The 21097-nt window shown below is 37.1% G+C and overlaps 1 protein-coding gene across 6 annotated transcripts in view; it reads right to left on the reverse strand.

The window, feature by feature from the left end:
* Positions 1 to 5199: 5199 nt before the first annotated feature.
* CCDC91 (coiled-coil domain containing 91) overlaps positions 5200 to 21097 on the reverse strand; it is a 147792-nt gene continuing 131894 nt past the window's right edge. For all 6 annotated transcript variants that reach the window (XM_026868472.1, XM_026868467.1, XM_026868470.1 and 3 more), the window contains one exon: positions 5200 to 5706. In XM_026868472.1, coding sequence (XP_026724273.1) covers positions 5584 to 5706 — 123 coding nt within the window. In that variant the 3' untranslated portion in view covers positions 5200 to 5583. The remainder of the gene's footprint in view (positions 5707 to 21097) is intronic.

Genomic DNA, 21097 nt, shown 5'->3' on the forward strand with positions numbered 1-21097 from the left:
GTGTTATAGTCATTGTAGTCGCAATTGCAAAATATGTGAGGAAGGATGAAATTTTGAGCTGGAAATAATCAACAGCAGAATTCCTGCTGACTTCCTGGGAGCCAGAGCTTTGCAATCACTCTCTAAATATGTAATCTATGGTCATAATAAAAGAGCAGGATGTTTAAGTAACGGAATTTTTTAAATTATCGCCACAAAAATAGAGACTGGCCATGTATCACCACGTATCTTTCAGAAAATTGACGTGAAGTCTTAACTGATGCCCTAATTTGGTAGCAGTACAAGAACTGAAACATCGTTCAAAGTTCACTCAGCAAACCCAATTCTGTTTCTCCCTTACTAAAGGGCCTCCTACCATTATCCTGTAGAGGGGATCAGTTAAGACAAGCTTCTGTTTGAACTCAGAGAGGTGCAAAACCCTTTGGCTTTTGTAAGAACAAAAAATATTTTAACTTGGAGTACAAGAATGAATGTCAGTGAGTTGCCATCTGATGGTGATGTAATATCTGTTAATATAGATTTACTACCAAATCTGGAAGAAAAAAAAAAAAAAAAAAAAAAAAAAAGGATAAATCTGTAGCATTTTGTTGATAATTGTATTGTTAGGATATGTGTATTAATAAACTTCTCATTTTTTTACTGGTGTTCACTGTCAAACTGTTTAAAAATGCCCTCTGAAAAAAGTGGAATAGTCTGAGTGTTTATTCAATAATACTTTCTTTGTGTATCCTGTTATCCAGGCCAGACAATGGAAAGCGTTTAAAAAATCCTGGTTTTCTAAGTCTGAAATGTGAGGAATTACAGGCAATATAAACAAATGTGAACCTCTGACGCATATGAAGACTGTCATAATCACACGGCATGTAAGACGTGGACAAAATACCCATACCACATCTATCACAGGAAGTTATTGTTATTTTCATAGGATAATAATCATAATTATTATTATCACAGGACTGTTGTATCACTGAGAGGTGATGAAAGTTTAAAATACACACTATACAATAAACAAGATCAAATACTTTTTTTTTTTTTTTTTTTTTTTTTTTTTTTTTTTTGTGTGTGTGTGTGTTGCTAAATACTGTGTTATCACTAGCACCTCCAGTTGACTCTCACCCCTTTCAGGACATTACTATAGGTCTTTATTGTGTGATACTACCAGTACTTACCACAGAAACACCGTAACACACCACAGGGCACGTGGCAAATGTGTATCTTTAGCAAATGGCATAAAGCAAGACCGGCCTTTTGCTCCACGTATGAGGGACCTCGATGAGGGCATTTTTAGCTCCTGAATCACCATGGCAAGTGAACTGCTTAGGTAATGTCTACAATGAGAAGTCTACACACCGCAGTGCTTTTCCTTTAGCTAAAGAAGCTTACAAAGGCAAATACACAACTTGAGCCAAAGAGAGTGCAACTCGGATGGTTTCCCCATGATGTTCAGCTGTTCAAATCCGAGCCTAATTCAGCAGCAGCATTATTAGCTTTATGCAGGCTTAAAAAATAATACAGAAAACTCTAAAACTCTGCTTAGGCTATACTAGCAGATAAACCGTTGATTCTTGAAGCCTTAGAAAAACAGTATTCCTGGAGAGATCACAGAAAAGAAAGCATTTGTTCTGTCAGTTCCTGCAAGCCTACTCGATTGAACTGAAGTCCCAAATTATACCCATGCAAAAAAAACATTTTCCAGACCTCTTCGGCACGTTTATAACCCATTGATGAAAAAGGAGTGCCAGAGATGTTATAAAGTCTTCCTATAGAGTATTCAGACTATCCACGTAAAAATTCTGAAGACAGTCTCATCCACAAGTTAGTGACCCCTGCCACAGAGCTTATAGTACGTAAACTAGTGAAAAGAAGTGATGTATTCCAGGGAGCTCGGCGTGGGCTGCAGAGCAGCTGGGGGAGCAGGATGGTGTAAATGCCTAGTTAGACCATGCTGTGCTCTATGCTTTAACACTGACCCATCTGGCATCAAGAAAGCCCAACTAGCTGGAAGTACAGTGCGTATGCCCCAATAACAGCTCATTTTACACTTGCATAATTAATACACTTCCATTTGGTAACTGCACCGACACCGGACATGCTATGAAAGTGAGCATAAATGATATCTGTGTCCCCTTGAGGAACAATTTTTATCAGTGGCTATTTCCTGCTAGGAAACAGGATGAAATCTCATCGCATATTGCCTCCACCCAAGGCATGAGGAAAAAAATCTGTAACATGTGGACACAGAAAATACACAGTGGAAGAGGAGGGTCTGGAGTGCTATAAGGGAGTTTCAGTGTGAACAGAAATTGGGCTCTTTAAGGTCATGTCTGCACGGATTATTTCAGACAGTCAGGAATTAGTATTGCCATTGACTGGGCTGGCAGGACATGAGGCAACTTTTGATCGGACGCCAATGTAAAGACGCACAAAAATCTGAAAACACTAATGCTATCTCAGGCTCTGGAATGACTGCTGCTTTTTCTTTGTTCTGCCTTATTATGATGGAGTGAAGGAATTCAATGTTTCACAGCATTCGGGTGTCATTTGTCAATGAGATTCTTAGAGCAAGGCAAAAATTCAAATATTCCTACATCTTAACTACAGACAGCAAAGTGTGTGGCAAACGTTTTCTTCTTTGTAAACGACTTGTACACCCATAGTCTCGGAGCTAATCTAGAAGTCTATAATGGAAGCAGATAGGGAGCCAACAGAAACGTACAGAAATATAACACGCATGTGTAGGGCTGTATGACATCACCAATATTCAGTTTTAACTTAGTAAACTATTAGTACAAATCCCACTGTTCTGATCTTCTTTGTTCTAGACCATCAAGTAGAAGCGTTAAAATAGGATGGGCCTGACTGACACCAACGAAAGATACCGTTATGTACACTGGATCTACTGGTACCCTGCCTTTTAGGTTAACTTTTAACACACACAACTGATTGTTTAGAAAATCTTGACAAAACAAAATTTATGGTTTATTTCTAATATAAAATACATAATCGTATATATAATGTGTATTATATGGTTGGGTTATGTTCTAGACTGCAGACTCACTAGCTGGAACATTTTGGTTCTTGCATTTTGATTCTAAGGATTACTTCTAGGTCTTCTTGTTTCTCTCATTACGTATCAGTCTTGCAAAAATTGTTACACTAGCAGACATGCCTCAGAGGCAGGCAAAGTTCTAGCCTGTAGGCTTTGAACATCTTATTTTCTCTTATTCTTCAGTCTGTATGTAGGAAAAAAAAAGAATAAATTGTGATGTCGCCTTCTAGAAGCTAGACAGGGGTTTGCAAACATCTCCCTACTTTCCCTCCTCCCAGATTTCCACAAACTGTATTCTTCTGTGGTTAGGCAGAAAAAATGAAAAATAAAACTAAGCTTTACAGGTTCAGATGTATGTGGAGAAGATGGACGTTATTCTATGCTCCAAAGCTCTGGGTAGGTCTTTTTCTGCTGGATAACTGAATTTTTTCTCTAATCCAAGTTCTCAATCTGATGTTGTATGTCTGTGGTCTAACTATGCAGTTTTGCTTGCAGGGTAGAAAGATTAAAGGACTAAAACTGTCAAAGGCAAGAAAAAAAAATACCTACAGCTCTCTATGACAATCAAAATATTCAAGAGCTGAGATTAAACAACACATCATGTTCTAATGGGAAAGATACAACATAGTCGCCAGTGAAATCTTACTGACTCCAATCATAAGCTTCTGCAAGAACTTTTACATATTGTTGCAAGTCAGAACACAAAACTCTTTAGTAGGAAAATGCTGATATACCGTTAAGGCTCTGGCTTTGATGTGGAACACTTTGAGGTCTTTAGTCAAAAGGAAAACCATTCCATGTACAGGCCTAGAAGCAAAAAAAAGAATGTTGAAGTTCATGTAGGAATCTGCTCACACCACATTTCCACAATTAAACACAGAGTGTTAGACAGCAGTAGACAATCAATTTCATTTTACACTGGCTCCACTTTCCAAAAAAAAAAAAAACCACGGGGACATCTGTGTCATCTTTGGTGCAGTTGACAAAGACAAGAATTTCACTGGCTTAGGAACGATAAATAAGTAGGCGATTCGTTAACACTAAAGTATTTTTTCATCCGCCAGAAGAAATGAAAACTGATCAGTCAATCAAGAAACATCAGAAAGATGACTGGTTCTTCACCCATTTGTAGGGTGAAGGCATCATCTAGTAAAATCAGCATTATTTGCATCTTCAGTGAACATTTGCATATAGAAGACAAACCCTTTGGTTTTGATTACAAAAATGAAGCACAGGAAAAGGTTTAAATAAAGACCTAAATTCTGCAATACATATTTCATATTGCCAAATACATAGCCAGCCATTTGGTGCTTCCTTATTACTATAAAAAAGTAATTTATGAAATGGGACTGCTGAAGTAAAAAAACAGTCAAACAAAAAACCCACCACTGAATAACAAGAACCACACTAAAAAACGCCCGTAAGTCCCCCACTGAATCACAAGCTCACCGTGAGAGGTATCATTCACAGTTTATTTACATTCCTAAGCATGAACATTTATTTTCCCTTATTTCATTCAGAACTCTTGTATAACTAAGGCCCCAAATCTACAATCAATAGAGTGTAGGCACAGAAATTCCGTTCCACGCTGCTGTTTGCAAGACTAGAGAAACCTACGACTTGATCCAAAGTCCAATAATGTCAGTGGGGAGTTTTCTGCTTCCTTCAATGGGTTTAGAAAGGGCATCTGAGGTCAGGAAGCTGCACTCCTTATTCTGTCAGAAATTCCACTGAGGCAGTGCAGTATCAGTCTCCACATAATTACATACATCTTCTTCCTGAAACTGAGGTCAGTCACATTAATCGTGCTTTCATGAGAAAATGACTTTTGGAATCAAACTAGCTTTGAGAAACAGAAATAAAATACACACTATACATCGGTTATGGCAATGTTTTGCACTACTCTAAAGAGACGCATTGTTTAGTTTTTAAACTTTCCTATTACTAGAGCTGGAGTTGTTTATAAATGCCCAAAGAAATGCCTGTCAACACTCTTTATGTTTCAGTACTGATTCTTCAGTTATACATCAAAAGTAGTGAGAATTAATCAGCTCCTCAGGCTCACATGAGGCAATGCACTTGGGCAGGTACTTTGGAAACAGAGATGGATTTGTATCTATATTCAACTAAATGTTTTTCTCCATTTCTAAAAAATTTCAAAAATCCAGATAAATTCCATCAACACAAGATGCCAAATTTAAAACAGACATAACAGGAAATTTTTTCTCATCACTGTTGCAGTTATCTAACACTTCAATCATGGGCTACTAGAAAATAGAATGAAAGAAAAATCATAAATAAAACCAATTTTTTCCAGGGATTTTTTTTCCCTCCCATATTTGCAATCTGACAATAGTAGTGAAATAAATAAATAAATAAATAAAAGAACATCACCCACAAATACTTCTATCAGATATAGTTTCAGATCAATCTCGAATCAGTGATACAATCCCAAAAGATTTGAAATTTATTTCTCATTTGCTGGATTGAGATCTGCAGCTTCACAAATCACACTATCAGTGGTACTGAGAATGTCAGTCCCCGTTTTCCTCTGTAGTGGTTGGCTCTTCCTTTAATAAAACGCTCAACTGTTTCTGTGCACACGAGAGGAAAAGTTCCAAACTATGCAGATTCCTCTGACGGACGACTTGATCAAGCTGTTGAAATGAAAAAAAAAAAAAAAAGAAAGAAAAAAAAAAGAAAAAAAGAGAAGATAGATCAACTTTTAAGAAAACCTGGAAATAAATGCCGGCATTTGTCAGCAAAAATTCAACCATATTTAACAACAAAATTCCAACAACCAAATTCAACAACAAAAGAACCTCAGTAACTTCTATGCGTGCAGTAACAACTTTTAAAGGAAGTATTTGAGTTTCTTCAAATTGAGACATGCATAAGGCTAAAAGTACCTTTCCAACAGCTGTCCAAATCCTACGCAAGAAATCTGAAAAAGCTAAACAGCCTAGCTGCCACACTAGATAAATCCCCGCAGCATCTTTTAAAATTGCAGCTGTTGCTTTTATAAATGATACTGCATCTGCTTTAAAATGAACACTACATAAACTGCATATTGAAAAATTCAGTCTACTGTTAATTTAAATTTAAATGGCAGCAGGTTTAAATAGTTCCCCGAGGAAAAGTGGTCATATTTTCTGCCTTTTAAATATTTTTTTTTATTCCAATATTTTATTGGAGTCCCCTACTGCCAAACAATGTGAACTATAGAGTTGCAGTGAAGACAATGGCCCTTTCTTCCCCACCAAAAAAGATAAGAACACAGTAACAAAACTAGGTAGGTTATGCCATTTAAATGACATAGTTATTTGAATTTTCTTAATATCATCACATTAATAAATAAAATGCACTGCAGAATTCCTTCCATTTGAATTTTAAAGTTCAAATACCAAGCAATTAATACCACAATTGAGAGATGCTTTCAACTTGACTGTCCTTTAACCAGCCACAAGTTCAACTAAATACACACATAACGATGACGTAGAGTGACACTGTAAGTCAGTGGTACAAGGCTGATGGGACATAAAAGTTCTGCCACTCAAGAGAAAGGAATTAATGGAACTTGGAAGAAGACCAGCTCTGCAATTCTGTTCAAGTGTTGCGCACAAATCCATAAGCAATGTCTCAAACTCTGCAACACCAGCAAAATGCTAACGCGAGGCCACGTGGCCCCAGCGGATAGAGCAGCTGGTCGAGCAGACTGGTGGCAATCATCTGCAAATGGCCTTATTTTAAAAAAAAAAATAATAAATCGTGCCTTATGTATCTAGCTCTCACAGCTTTAATTACAGCTTTCAACAAAACCGCTGATCCTGTGGTATTTCTCTGCACATATATGCTCATCCTTCAGCAGTCCAGTCAGTTGCACTAACAATCACCTGAATGGACATTTTGTTTTGTAAGATATTTAAAATATATATATATATAAATTAATAAAGAACGCAAGGCAAAATTACCGATACCTTCTCACTTCACTCTGAAAATGCACTCAGGGTATAGCTGCAGCACTGTGACTGAAGACACAAAGGCAAATATTTTTATGACCCTGTGCTTTGCTGCTCTTTAAGTTCCTCTAACACGCAAAACCAAGCTCCGGTAGCCTGAACATTTTGGCATTTTGTTTCAACAGAAATTAATGCGTCCGTCTAGTCACAAGCAGAAGACACACACAGGTATTTTCTAGAAGGCACACAACCATAAAACTCTCCTTCAGTAATACGCCTGCTGGTGCTACTTCTGCAAGTTTCCAGCTGTTGTGCAAATTTTTGCATCTCTTAGCAAAAGCAGACGTTAGCGTTCCATACGCAGCCTGATGTGAACCTAGCCCGCTGATTTACAACAGATTTTAAAGCAGATCTAGTTCAAATAAATTTCAGAAAAGTCTGCTCTTGATATATTTAAGTAACAGCTGCTACTGACAGGAAAATGAAAGGCTTAGGAAAAGCAAACTAAGTTCTAAAGGAGCTGTATCTAGAAAAGACAATCTGGGAACAAACGAGCAACGTAAAAAAGCTGTTGTGACGGTGCATTTCTTCTGACTTGAAAGGTGTCTTGTCTCCTTCGTCTTCTCTGGTCTGGAATATAAAGAACAATTTGCACGGGGAAGCTTGCAGATGGTTTTGTGCTTGTGCCCCATATTTCTCTGGAGAATTGGGCAGATAGAGTGCAATTCACACAGTATCATCTGTTATGTCTTAAGAAAGAACATGTGAAAGCTCTTTCTCTAAACATCTTATCGAATTCTGTTGCTTCTGGTAGATGAATCAGTTGGAGGAGCTTTGCATGAAGCTAATTGTCAGTGGTTTTCTTTTACTGCGTATTATATCATCTATACTCCTAGATAGTTCTTTGTCGAACTTTGACCAAGAGCTTTGGCTAAATGCTCCATTTTCTTGCAGCATTTCCTTGCAGATTCTGCTTGAAAGGGTTCAAAGTAGCTTGCCAGATGCGTGCTGGGATATGCTGCTGTTAACTTTCTTTACCAAGGCAGCAATCTCAAATTGTATATGGTTAAATTTATTTCACCAAGTACTAATGTAAATGTTTGAAGTCTGCAGTGATTGGCTGCAATACGAACAAAACAGAATTTCTTCAGGCTTGAGCAAGATTTTAAAAGTCTCAAATGAATTAAGTACACATTGGAGGAGTCTTTGTTGAACTCAAGCGGTTAGTTGGTAGTCTCCCTTTGTGCATAAGAAAAGTTTATTGCTTGTTAAAAGTTTATGTAAATTCAATAACATAAAAGTTCAGAATTAAGTTGCCCCTCGTCTGCTCAGTTTAAGAATAAGCTTTGCCTTGAGCAACGTGTTTTAAAACCCTTCCACGCTACAGTAAATGACAAAACACTCTGAAAAGATTTGGGATCTTCTCATAGCACAAAATGAGAAGCAGCAAAATGATGCTGGCTTTGAAAATGGTACATTTGCATGTATTCAGGAGAACACTGCTATTAATGGAGAAATTTACTGGGAAATAAATCCAATTAAGTTTTGTTATATAATATATTGTTTAATGAAGTGTTACCAACGGACGCTTTTTTTTTTTTTTTTTTTTTTTTTTTTTTTTTTTATCAGTGCCCCAACACCGCTTGCATAATATACCACGAGATGTAAAAATATTTAAGTAAGGCATTTTAGACCTTGTTTTTCTAAACAGTCTTCCCTCTACATTTTTAGGTCCTGTTCACTTCACGGAATGATCTCATTACTTAAACAAACATAAATGGACATCTGGCAAATTCAAACTCCATGTGACTCATATGCAAATGAATAACGTCTTAGGGATGGCGCATTCAAACAACCAAACCAACCCAACTGTTGTAATTCTATAGATACTGAAATACACCGTCTTGGTCCAGATCTACCACGAGGGCAATTTTCTACATCATATCGTCACCGTTGTTATTATTGATCAACGTTTCTCTTCCACCATATGAAATCTCTTCAGTTCAAAGTTCCCAGTTCTGTGCTTTGTGTCCTATTGGCACAGCTTTAATTACATCCAAGTTTTAATGTCCTTGAAGTTTATTATTTTAAGTTGCTCAACAGTATCTTTTTAACTCCATACAGATTTTTTTTTTTTTTTTTTTTTTTTAAGATTTTTTTTAAGAACCAGAAGCTGCCTCTCTATGTACTTTCATGGAACCTCCTGAGGAACTGGCTATATAAGACTTGGAAAAGCCATTCCTGAAGTCAGGATCACAGAATCATCTTGGTTGGAAAAGACCTTGAAGATCATCCAGTCCAACCGTTCACCTAGCACTGACCGTTCCCAACTCCCGCAGATCCCTCAGCGCTGGGTCAGCCCGACTCTTCAACCCCTCCAGGGATCCTGGGGACTCCCCCCTGCCCTGGGCAGCCCATTCCAACGCCCAACAGCCCCTTCTGCACAGAAATCCTTCCTCAGAGCCAGCCGGACCCTGCCCTGGGCAGCTTGAGGCCATTCCCTCTGGGCCTGTTGCTTACTACTAGGCTAAAGAGGCTCAAACCCAGCTCTCTGCACCCTCCTTTCAGGAGTTGTAGAGGGTGTTAAGGTCCCCCCTCAGCCTCCTCTTCTCCGGTCTAAACCCCCCTCGGTTCCCTCAGCCGCTCCTCATACGACATGTAAACTCCATAGGGTCTATACCACTCCCTCACTTCCCATAATCATTGAGATACATTCATTTTCCAAAAATGAGCTGATCCTTGCAGGACTTTCTAACACACTCACAGCTGTTTTTTTCCCCCTGTGTTTAAACCTTCAGTCCACTTTTGAGGTCTAAGTGTGATTTCACCATCCTTCCAGCCAAAGACGACTGGATGAGACTCCCTGGGGGCTCCCACCTCAGTCATATCTCCAGAGCACCCAGAATGATGTGCCTTTGAGCCACAAAAGTCATGCCCTGAAGGCAGGCATAGGCCTCAGCAGAAATCCCATCACTGGACGCAAGAATTTGACTTGGGAAATAAAAAGAAAGGCTCACAGGTAACTGTGCAGAATGCTGCCACCAGGTGACTGCTTTCACCCCAGGCTGCTCTGCTCTGCTTTTAAGTCAGTCCATCTTCTTCTGTATCACTTCATAAACCCATAGCTCAAACCAAAATAATTACTCTTAGCTCTACATTTTATTAGCTTTTATCACGCAGCTCAAATTTTCTGTAAAATGGAGTGAAAGCCTACATGGCCGATGCCTGAAGTGGGAAGCAGTTCCTTACACAAATAGCTGAGCATGCACATCCTCTGTGTTTTCCCCTTGTAATATCTACCTGCAAATAGATATGTTTCCATGGCATATGCACTTAGTTTCCTCTACTGAATTTTCTCCAACCTGTTAAACATTTCAAATTGCTAGAAGAGAAATCCAGTCAGAACTCTATAAATAGTACTGTATGTCAGAATTCTATTATCCATTACTAGTAACTAATAAAATATCTTATGGAAAACATAATTTTTGGTTTAAGGATGAAATTCTGCTCTCACCACAGTAAAGATATGTTTCGTTATTCATCTCACTGTGGCTTGAAGTTCACCCAGAAAAGTGAAGAAAGCTAAATGAATGTTACATATGGCTCTTCAAATTTCCCTTTTATAGAAACACCAAGGTGTGTTTTTCAAAGCTATTTCTCAGACAATGCTGTTTTCCAATGCCAAATATATTTGTAATTGTAGAAAATGGTAGCTACATTTATACAAATATGCACTGAACAATTTACCTGTACTTCAAACGATAATCTGATGATTAACGTATTCAAATACAGATCAGCTCACTATTCTGGGTCTGTAATACTAACACAAGCTGCAATCTTCTTTTTATCATGAGATTCAACAAATACAATGACCAGAGATTTAAAAAGAGCAGAGATATTGAGTAAAATTTTAAATTTTACTTTTATTACTGGTATGTTTCATAGATGATCACACATACGTGTACTGTAAAACAGATAAAAAATAATCACGCCATTATAATTGAATGACGCAAAGCAGCTCTCCTTAAAGATTATAAAATAAGAAATCAGGTTTTCAGTCCTGTAGATTTCTTATGGCACTCGTGCAAAGTAGTACATCAAGAAAACCTTCTAGACCAGCGACACATATGTCTATATTCATCCCCAAAATTGGGGTTGGTTGGTAGGGAAAGACTTCAAGTCCTAAAAAATAACCTTTTCACTCAAGGATAGTCAAGTTCATGCAAAGACAGGAAATTTCAAAGGCAAAATGAATGTTCTGGGGAATTGAAAACATAGAAACTGCTGTGTAAGAGAAGGTGTTGTGAAGATCGAGTTTGGCACGTCTAGATCAGCGAGGCTGATATGAAGGGTTTCCCATTTATTTGTTGTTTACAAGTAGCTGCTCGTTAGCTGTTGAAGAGGATTCACTGCCAAGGTAGTTCCTTGAAGCTGAATATTGATTAGTCACAAGTAATTATTTATAGACATCATCATGGCATCATTACATTTTTTTCAAAGGACTAGTGGTATGAGCAATCCTACATATTTTCTGTCTCCTTTTTAAGTAACGTTCAGTAGGAAGAGGACATTTTAACACTGTAGGTAAAAGCAATTGAGATTTTGTTGTAACATTTGACAAAGTTTCTTTTTTTATGCAGTCGTCATTTCTCTACATATTTTCATTACTGATAAATATAGCAATGCTTTTTCTATTCACTATTTGCAAACTAACTGTAATTTATTTTTCTCACTTTTCTATACAGTTTTATATTATATGAATTTATTAATAAAAATATTTTTTTTAAAAAACAGTAAATATAAGGAATGATCATAAACATGCTTCAGATTGTGATTTTTTTGATAATTTCATTAAATGCACTCATCTTTGTAGAAAACTAATATAAGCCTAAACTAACAATAAAGTGAACTTATTACATTCTTTCATGAAAAGACTCTGGAACGATTTTCCATTTTATTCTATAGTTCTAAATTAGCATTATTTGATCAACACTTAAGATAGATGCATCCATGGAGGATAGAATACTAGTAAAAAGTGTTGATAATGAAAAACTGCTTTCCTACATATTTATCTACTTAATAATTAAGGACTAGAGTAAAAAATTCAAGTCCCTTTGAAATCAGTGGAATCAAGAATATACTTCAGTTAAGTCTAAGGAAGAATTTATGACTCGATTTGTTCATGCACGTAAATAATTTACTAAAAAATTCTGTCAGTGGCATTCTTTGCACAGAGACTCATTCCACATGATGTTAAAAATATACTGGGTTGCTCATGGAGCAGTTCATCCAGATGTAACGCAACTGCTTGCTTAGAGTCAACCACTGGCGTGGCTACTGAATTCACATTTAGGTATTTCTGTTTGGCCTAACTATATGTACATCTGTAATGAGATGTATTATTTTCTTTAAATCATTTTAGCATCAGTCTGCATTACGAAATACAGTAATGATACTTCTGAACAACGATCTGAACTTCAGTGCTAACTGGATAAATGACTGTATATTAATTCCGTGGCCACTTTCTAAACATTTTTAGAGAAAAATTATTTCAGAAAAATTATGGGTTTTCTTGTATGGTTAAAAATCGTAGCTTTTGCAGAATTCTCCTGCCCTTGAAATGGACTATTGCAACTTAATGTTAGGATTCTTCACATATACTATACTGGATATTGGCTAACACACCCAGAGTTCAGCAGAACATTACAGTTTAATTACAGACTCAAAAATGACTTCGCATGTTTTGATCAGTAGACGTCCCTCTTTGAGGAAAAGTCAAAGATGAAGGTTTGTTCGCTACAATTTTTATGATCTATGGGTTTTGTTGGTTTTTTTCCCCCACAATTAACTCACACTAGTGAACGAGCCTGACACGATTCTGAAAAATTCTGTAGCTGCAGAAGTTCAGCTACACGATTATATTTTCTAGTAAAACTGTGGGCTCAGAACTCTTTCCCAGTGCACTGACATGAACTTCTCCCCACAGATTCAACAGAAGGCTTAAAAAAATTCCCTAGCACATTAAATAGACCATATAAAAAAAAATATTACCTTGAGGAACCTGCAAATCTGAGAGTTGGATGAGGAAACAATGAACTACTTCCTCTCATTTCTATAATGGATGAGAAGGAAAACAGATCCATATGGTACATATGTGTAGCAGAGCTTATTTTAGAGTTAATCCCAGAACAGGACATTTTTGTCTGTCCACCTGTGAATTTCTACTATTGATAACACTTACTAAGTATATAAAACCAGGGTTCTTCATGGCCATATTTTATACAGTATCTGCTACATATTAGAAAACCATCAGTGCTCAAGACTGAACCTCTAGGAAAGAGTGATGTTTAATAAATTATATTGCCATGTGAAAATGTTTCTTTCTCCTTAAATAAATAATGCTGCAACTTCTAAACCGTAAGGATTTTATGCTCTGAACTTGATCAGTGAAACCATTAAAATAATACCATATGTTGGACACATCTTTAAAACAGATTTGCCTGGTCTAGTGAAGGGGGGTGGGAAAACACCCTGTTAACCCTCTCAGAATCTCCACTGTCTCCCAGATGGACACAGGAATGTAAGAAAATGCAAACTTTTTTTCATATAAATACGAGAAGGAAATTTGCTTTCAAACAATTGAGTACAGAAAGGAACTAAAACTGGTTGCAGCACCTGCTCAGACTACTGTAGAAGGTGAAAAATAGGTATTATCTAAACCCAGACAACCAATAATGGAAATATTTACATTCAGAAAACACATGAGCAACCTCTGGAGAGATGTATCAGTGGATTAGGAACACAGGATTCCTTGACCAAGTTATTTATAGGCTACTGCCATACACTAAATATATAGAGTTACCACAACTGTTAACTAGAATTGCTTCTTGGTCTAGCGATAAGATTCACCATACTTAAGATAAACGTACAGAAATATATACAAACAGTGCTCAAGCATCTGAGTATCTTACACAATGAAATGCACTTGCACAATATTGCAAATTGAGGCCCTGAAGCTGCAAACTTTTGGATGCAGGCAAAACTCTGACCATAGTAGGGACCCTCCCACTATTAAAGTCACCCAAGCATGTTATGCGGACAGAAACCTCATTGATTTTTAAAGGTTTCCGAAACAAAAGCTTTGGCAAAAACTTGAACTTGTAGAAAATAAGTGTCTTCCTTATGGTGTAATATCAACTACATGGAAAATGCTGATTAAATATAAGGAAGTCAGATTTTTTTTTTTAAAATACTGATTTTTCCCTTTCTCCTTACTGTTGAGGAGCAACATTCCACTATTGATATGTGCAGATTTTGACTGTTCTGTCCAAGATCATGGGATTTTATAATACTGACATGAAAATTACAGGGAATTGTGTTAAAATTCACATTTATTTAAAGTGCAGTCTGCCATTTCTGGTTCCCTCCTACGAGGAAACATCTACTAAAGCACTCACTATCTTCAGTGTCAGTACATTCTGCTTCTCTTTCTAAATAATAATAACAAAACCCAAATCCTGTATCACCACCTTGTATTCTTCTCTTGTTTAATGAATGAAGAGTATTAAACAGACTACTTAAAAATTAGGAGAGCAATGTTCACAGTTCCACTACGAAACCAAATAACAAACCAATTAAATTTGGTACCTGTACATTCAGTGAACAATGCATACACTTGATGTAATGAAAGAGCAGAACAAGGAATTATTTAGCAGACTTTCTCATGTTTTATAGACTACAGGCTGAGTAACACTGGTTTAGCCTGGGTTGGTTTCAAGTCAACCCAACTTCCCACGTGTTATGCCACACGAGACCAATTCATATTTTTCCTCTGGGCAAGATATTTTCTACTGGCTGTGAGAACAAAAAAAAAAAAAAAAAAGGCAAGAAATTATTTGAGATGGATATAAATCACAGAGATACTGATCATCCCCTATTTATTCAAAATACTTTTCTGTTATCCCCGTTGATACTTAGCATCTTAACTCTCATGATACTTCTGTGAATGCTGTTACGGTTGTTTTATAAATGGAGCCATGTGAGTGAATCTATATGATGTATGTCTTCCTGACCAAGATCTGATTCTACCCAGCATGGAACTCAGCAGTGTCTGCATAATCTCTGAGTAATAAATGGTTAGCGTTTAGTTCTGGCAAGTGTCTGTATGGCTTCTGATACACACTGGATTACAGGCCCCACACAAGGCAGGCACAAAGCAGAAAGACTTACCGCAACGTAACGAAGGGCCAAACGCATCACATCACCTCCTTTGATATGGAAGAAGGAACTAGAGATATACACCGCCACCTAAATGAAGGATTTGTAAGACACTCAGACTGCTTTCTATCCAGGCTTGTCAGATCCTGAGTCCACACTGAGGGCAGAAGTCTCTAATAGATTTTTTTCTTTTTTAAATCTTGAACTGTCTTAAGTACACAAGCCAGTCTCAGGCACCATCACATGCTGTTTTAATATGGCTACAAATGACTTGGCAGAGATTACACACGGCTTCTGTGGAGCTTCATAACCACAAATTACCATCTCTCCAGGAAAGTGCCTGAAGACTATCAGACTATGCTTCCTGAAAAGCCCTGAAGCGGAGGGCTGGCTGCTTGATCTGGCCCTAAAGATCTCCTTCATTTATCAGTACGCGGACATGTTCCAAATTAATCCATGGTAAACATGTATGGTTAAAAGCAACAGCAATTTTCCTACACATATAAATTGCTATTGTTATCAAACCAAATAATAATAATTAAAAAAATGTTATCTGATGGGCTCCTGGTGAGTCACGCTCATAGAATTGTCTTCTAGTATTAAGATGATATCTACAGAACCGGATTAATTAAGCCTAACTGAAAAGCTAACAGCAAATAAAGGCGTTAATAAGAACAATATTTTTTATTACTGTGAGAATGTATTTTAAACTATCGGGGAATAAGTATGTACAATAGAAATGATGACTGCATGGTGTTTGCAGCAGGCACAAACTGAAAAACTAATAATGTGCATGGCCGGGCAACCATAGGGTAAACCTTTCCACGGTTGTACAACTGCTATTCCATTGCCATGAGTGCTTTCTAAATAGCTACATTTAATGGGAATCTTCATGAATAGGAGATTCACCAGGAGCACAATTTCCTCGCTTCTAGAAGAAATACAACAGATGGTTAATAATAGATGTCACAGAGAATCACTATTTTAGGCTGGGAGGTGAAAAATAATGTTATATACAAAGCTGAAACTACAGATAACATAGTCAGACTGTAGTTGTTCTACTTAGATACCAAGGAGACTGGAGTTACATCACAATTATTTGAAAGTTGCTGTGAAGTTGTGATACTATGCGCCACTAGCAGTCTCTAAAGCAAACTGTCCCCTTCCAACACACTGGAGTTTGGTATATATTGAAGTAAAATGAGAAAAAAAATCCCACCTTTTAGTTTTCAGGAGCACTTGACTTAACAGTCAGGTTTTCAGTTTTCATTTTAATGAAGCTTTAAGATGTGACAGGATGATACAGTAGATATTGAAGATAGGCAAAGATGATATCACACGAAATACAGGTATCTTTCTAAAATTACTATTGTAGATTAAAAGTTGATGGATTCACGTTGAGGGATCAGCCTGCAGTGAATCTGGGATAAATTTAGCATTGTCAGTGGTAAACATATGAATGGATTAAAATAAGTAATTAAGCATTAAGTTTCAGGGAACAGAAAATTAATTCTGCACTCTTCAGATAGGTGTTTTTGAGACCACGCTTACTACTGGACTTCTCCTTCAGTATTGAAGGGATTGCAGCTTTTGCTTTTTGATGACAGACACATTTTACTGGAAACCTCAAGTTTGGAATTTGAAGCCAAACTACTGCAGCAAAATTCAGGACAGCTGCTGGAGAAGCACTTCATAAAGCTGCAGCTGCAACAATGTCATCAAAGACAAGACCTCCTTGTTTCAAAACATACCAGACTGAGTACCCATGGCTCTCAGCAGGTCATCACTTACACCACCACAAGCGGAAGATTCTAAAGGAGGAGGAAAAAAATCACCAGCAAAACATAATAATCTGCAAGCTTTATGCTCTACACAACTCCAAATTACTTCTGCAACTGTCAGCCAGTGGAGACTTCTCAACAACATGGGTACAGTATATTCCCCAAAGCAGCTTCCTTTGGTTACTAGACTGGCTATGCTGCTGCTTTTTCCAGATGGAGATTTGTATTATGGCTTTGGAGAGAAAGAACAACATCAAGGACATACAACCGCAAAGAGAATAGTAGTTTTTTACCTTGGCAATACCTTGTCTTACATTATGAAGACAAAAGACAAGGTACTGTTATTAAGAAAGGAGGGGTAGCGGGGGAGGCCAAAGGAGGAAAAAATACACTTGTCCAAATAATACAAGTCAGTAGTCTACAGCCAAAGCAGGAAAAAAAAACCCAACATATATTCATATTAACGAGAGAGAGAGAAGTCATTGAAGCATCTTGCTAAATTTCTAACACAAGGGTAAAGACTGCTTAGTCTTTTTATTATTCACGCTGACTTGAATGCAAAAAGTAAACAGGAAACCACAGCATGTTGCTTCATTTATCTAATCTTACTATTGCTGTAGGTAAGAAAAATTACTTCGTTACATGTTTCTCTAGCTCCGCAGACAACTTGATTAAGTCTCAAAATTTTGATCCCACTGGCTTTGCTGCAGGAATCCAATTGCAGGAAATAATCACAGGAAAGATTCATCAAAACACATATGGTAAGGCCAACTTTCCCATCTACTTTTTTAAATCAAAGTTCAGCAGAAGGGTAAAAACAGCAAAGAAAGAGATATAACTGAAAAATAGAGCAAGGAAGTTGCAAGATTTGGGATAAAAATAGCTTGAAAATTTCTGCATATAACCAGTTCTGAAATGTTTCCAATAATTCCCCAGCTAAAAAACCAACAAAAAAAGTTAACAGATAACGGTAGTGAGGTTAAAGTATCTTCACATTAAAGGGCTTAGGTGTAAATTAGAAGTGGAACAAAAAAAAACCTAACACTGAACTCCTCAGCTGTAGCAAAACATATTTAGGAACAGAATAAACCATCCTCATGCACAAAGTTATCGACTCATTTTATTTGTACAGTGAGCAATAAAAAAAAAAAAAAATTAATTCCTTCTCAAATCTGTACAGCTGAGGGAATCTGGTAAGTAATGGAATTTTGTGGTGGCCCTGCAGTTACTCTAGGCTTATCCTATCCTGCTACATGGGCAGAGAAATTCTACAGACCACAACATTATTATATTTTTTTTTTAAATTAAAATGCATGTGAGTTCTGGATTTTCACAACACAAATACGGAGACCACAAGAGTGTCCTTGCATGTCATGGAACACAATGGGAAAAAGGGCCTTCTGTTTTCTGTCCTTGTCTCTTGGGGACTCAATTCTAATGTCACTAAAATGGTATCACAGAAATCTAGGGATGGAAGAGACCTTGACCCAACTTTTGATCTTTGCACTGAGAACTCACAATAACGTCAAGAGTGGAACAATTGTCTCTTCTCTCTTGCAATTTGACAGCCTTGCAGGTGCATGCCAAAACGCCTTTGCTGAGCACATCCATCATTAACTCTCTAAGGCTCTTTAGGATCTCCTTGGTGCCAAGAGAATGGTACAACAGGGATTTGCAAAAAGCCAAAAAGTTGGCCTATGACTAAGAAAATAAAATTGCAGATGATGTGCTTAGCTTTAATTAATTCAAGTTGATCATATTGAACTGATTAAAATTTGCACATAGTACAAAGCAATGTGGATTACACTATAAAGAAGAAAATTTGTAACTGCTGCTGTGTTACTAAAGTACCTGATTATACATACTCAAAAATTCTGAATTAAGAAATGTCAGTGAAACACAAATTTGGTTACAAGCATATAGATGAATTTGGGGAAAAGAAAAAAAAAAAAGCACAAATTAATAAAGGTTTTATGTTAATAGAAATGACAAAACCTTCACCAAGTCCTCCTCCTCCTCAAAGCATTCACTTTTTCAGTCTAATAGAATATTAAATGTCTAACCTTCAAAATTCAGATGACCTGTCTAACTTTCTCACTAGGATTCTAAAATAAGGGTATTTATATCCATCATACACAAGGAACCATAGTTTTTTCCTCTCTTTTTATATCAGCTTCTCTTAGTCAATCTAAAGTTCTCATGAAAATGCCTATGGACACAAGTCATGAATTGTATTAAAAATGAGTAACTCCACACATCTAATTAAGAACTCTGAATTTTTTCTCTACGTAATCTCAAAACAGGTTTTGAGAAAGTTGTACAGAACGCAAAGTGACCAATCTCAAAATATATGATCTAGTTAAAATTCTCAAGATTTCCAGAAATACAGTATATGGTTTAATTATAACACAGAAGGATGACTCATTAATAATACAGGAGATCCTCATTTAGAGGGGACAGGAGGTGTAAAAGGATGCATCACTTCCTCCTGTCACACGCAGCCTTCCTAATGGATATGAGAAAGAAATATGGAAGTCTTTTCTGTTTCCTTATCAAGGACTTGCAGAATAAAGACCCTGGATGACAGATGTTGCATCACCCTGAACCTCAGGTGTTGCTTAATCGCCTAATGATGTGAAAACCACCACCACTATCCACTGATGGATACAGCTGGGTGACATTAATACAGTGTACACTGCAAATCTTTATTAATGTGAACAGTCTATATTCACAGAGCAAGCTGAATGATTATGTGACTGCGAACCAAGTCCAAAGGTGATATACATCTTAAGGTAACTATAACGATACACATCGGATTAAAAATACAACGTGTCTAAATCAGAAGAGCGGTTTTGAAATAGCGTAGTAACCAGTCATCTCACCGTTGAACATTATAATTCATCCTGTTATTTTTTCCCCTTTTGGCTTTGATAGCACAATATTTTCTCAGCAATAACACCACTTGATTTCAGTTTCTACTGGAATCTCGCCCGGCTAAAGAGCACAGGCATAATCTCTGTCTTTGTAGATTTATACAGTGAGGCACAAAAGGATATATGAAACAGTTTTAAGTAAAGAATTTCAAGTTCTGGCAATTTTAATCTGAAGTAATTGCAAAAAACCATACAACAGGTTACGTATGTAGTTTCAACTAAATTGCTTTCATCAGCATAAATGATTATTCAAGGAGTTTGAAAACGGTAATTTTGGTTATTTAACAATTTCCTTTGGATCTTAATGAACCTAAGTAAGTGGCAAAGAATTGTATTTTTTCCCCCCCTTTACGTTTTTAAAGACAGAGTACTGTAATTTCCAGGAAATTAAAAAGTCTCTTAAATGCATGATGTTTCAGTATTGAAAGGTGGCAGAAAAACTCCATGAGACCCTCTGAAGAGAAAAAGTCTAACGGGATCTATAGATTGAAATGGTACATTCGTCCTCCAGAAACTACCGTTTCATTTTAATATTTAGGAACAGTAATTTCCAATCTTATAAAGATCCAAAAGTTCAGGGGAAAATGCCAGGCTTGCTTCTGTATCACCTGCAGTACACTGCTTCGGTATGGCTTATTCACAGAGAAAAAGGAGAGCCAGGTGCACCAACTCATCTTACACTACAACTTCACGTAAATCCCTTACTTAATCCTTCGGATTTATCCTGCTCTTTGAGCTGGGTAAAGGAGCAGTGTGAAAATGCTCCTAAAGCCTCAATGTAAATGTTTCTTTAATCCTATTAAAGCCACAAAACAGGCCCAGCTGAAGGAGCAGGAAACTGAGCTAAGGACCTCTCAGTGACCCCGTCACTACTGTCTCTCTTGGCACTGACCTGTTGGTCACAAGTTCATCCTAGGCATGGCACAGATGTTCTGACATCAGGCTGATTCAGGACATCCACATGTGGTCCCCTCTAGCACATACGTACATACCAGATGGCAGTGTGTTTCGTAGTAACGTGAAGTTTTGCACTGGTAACTTAAAGCTGAATTATTAAAATAGTTGATAGAGAAACAGAAGATAGGAGTAAATGTTTTTAAAAGTGACTTTGTGGCATTACACAGAGCTTCGTGTTGCCCGAATACGACATTCGATTCA

This window comes from Athene cunicularia, assembly GCF_003259725.1.
Source record: "Athene cunicularia isolate RWA chromosome 1 unlocalized genomic scaffold, athCun1 chr1_part2, whole genome shotgun sequence".
NCBI classification, from domain to species: Eukaryota; Metazoa; Chordata; class Aves; order Strigiformes; family Strigidae; genus Athene; species Athene cunicularia.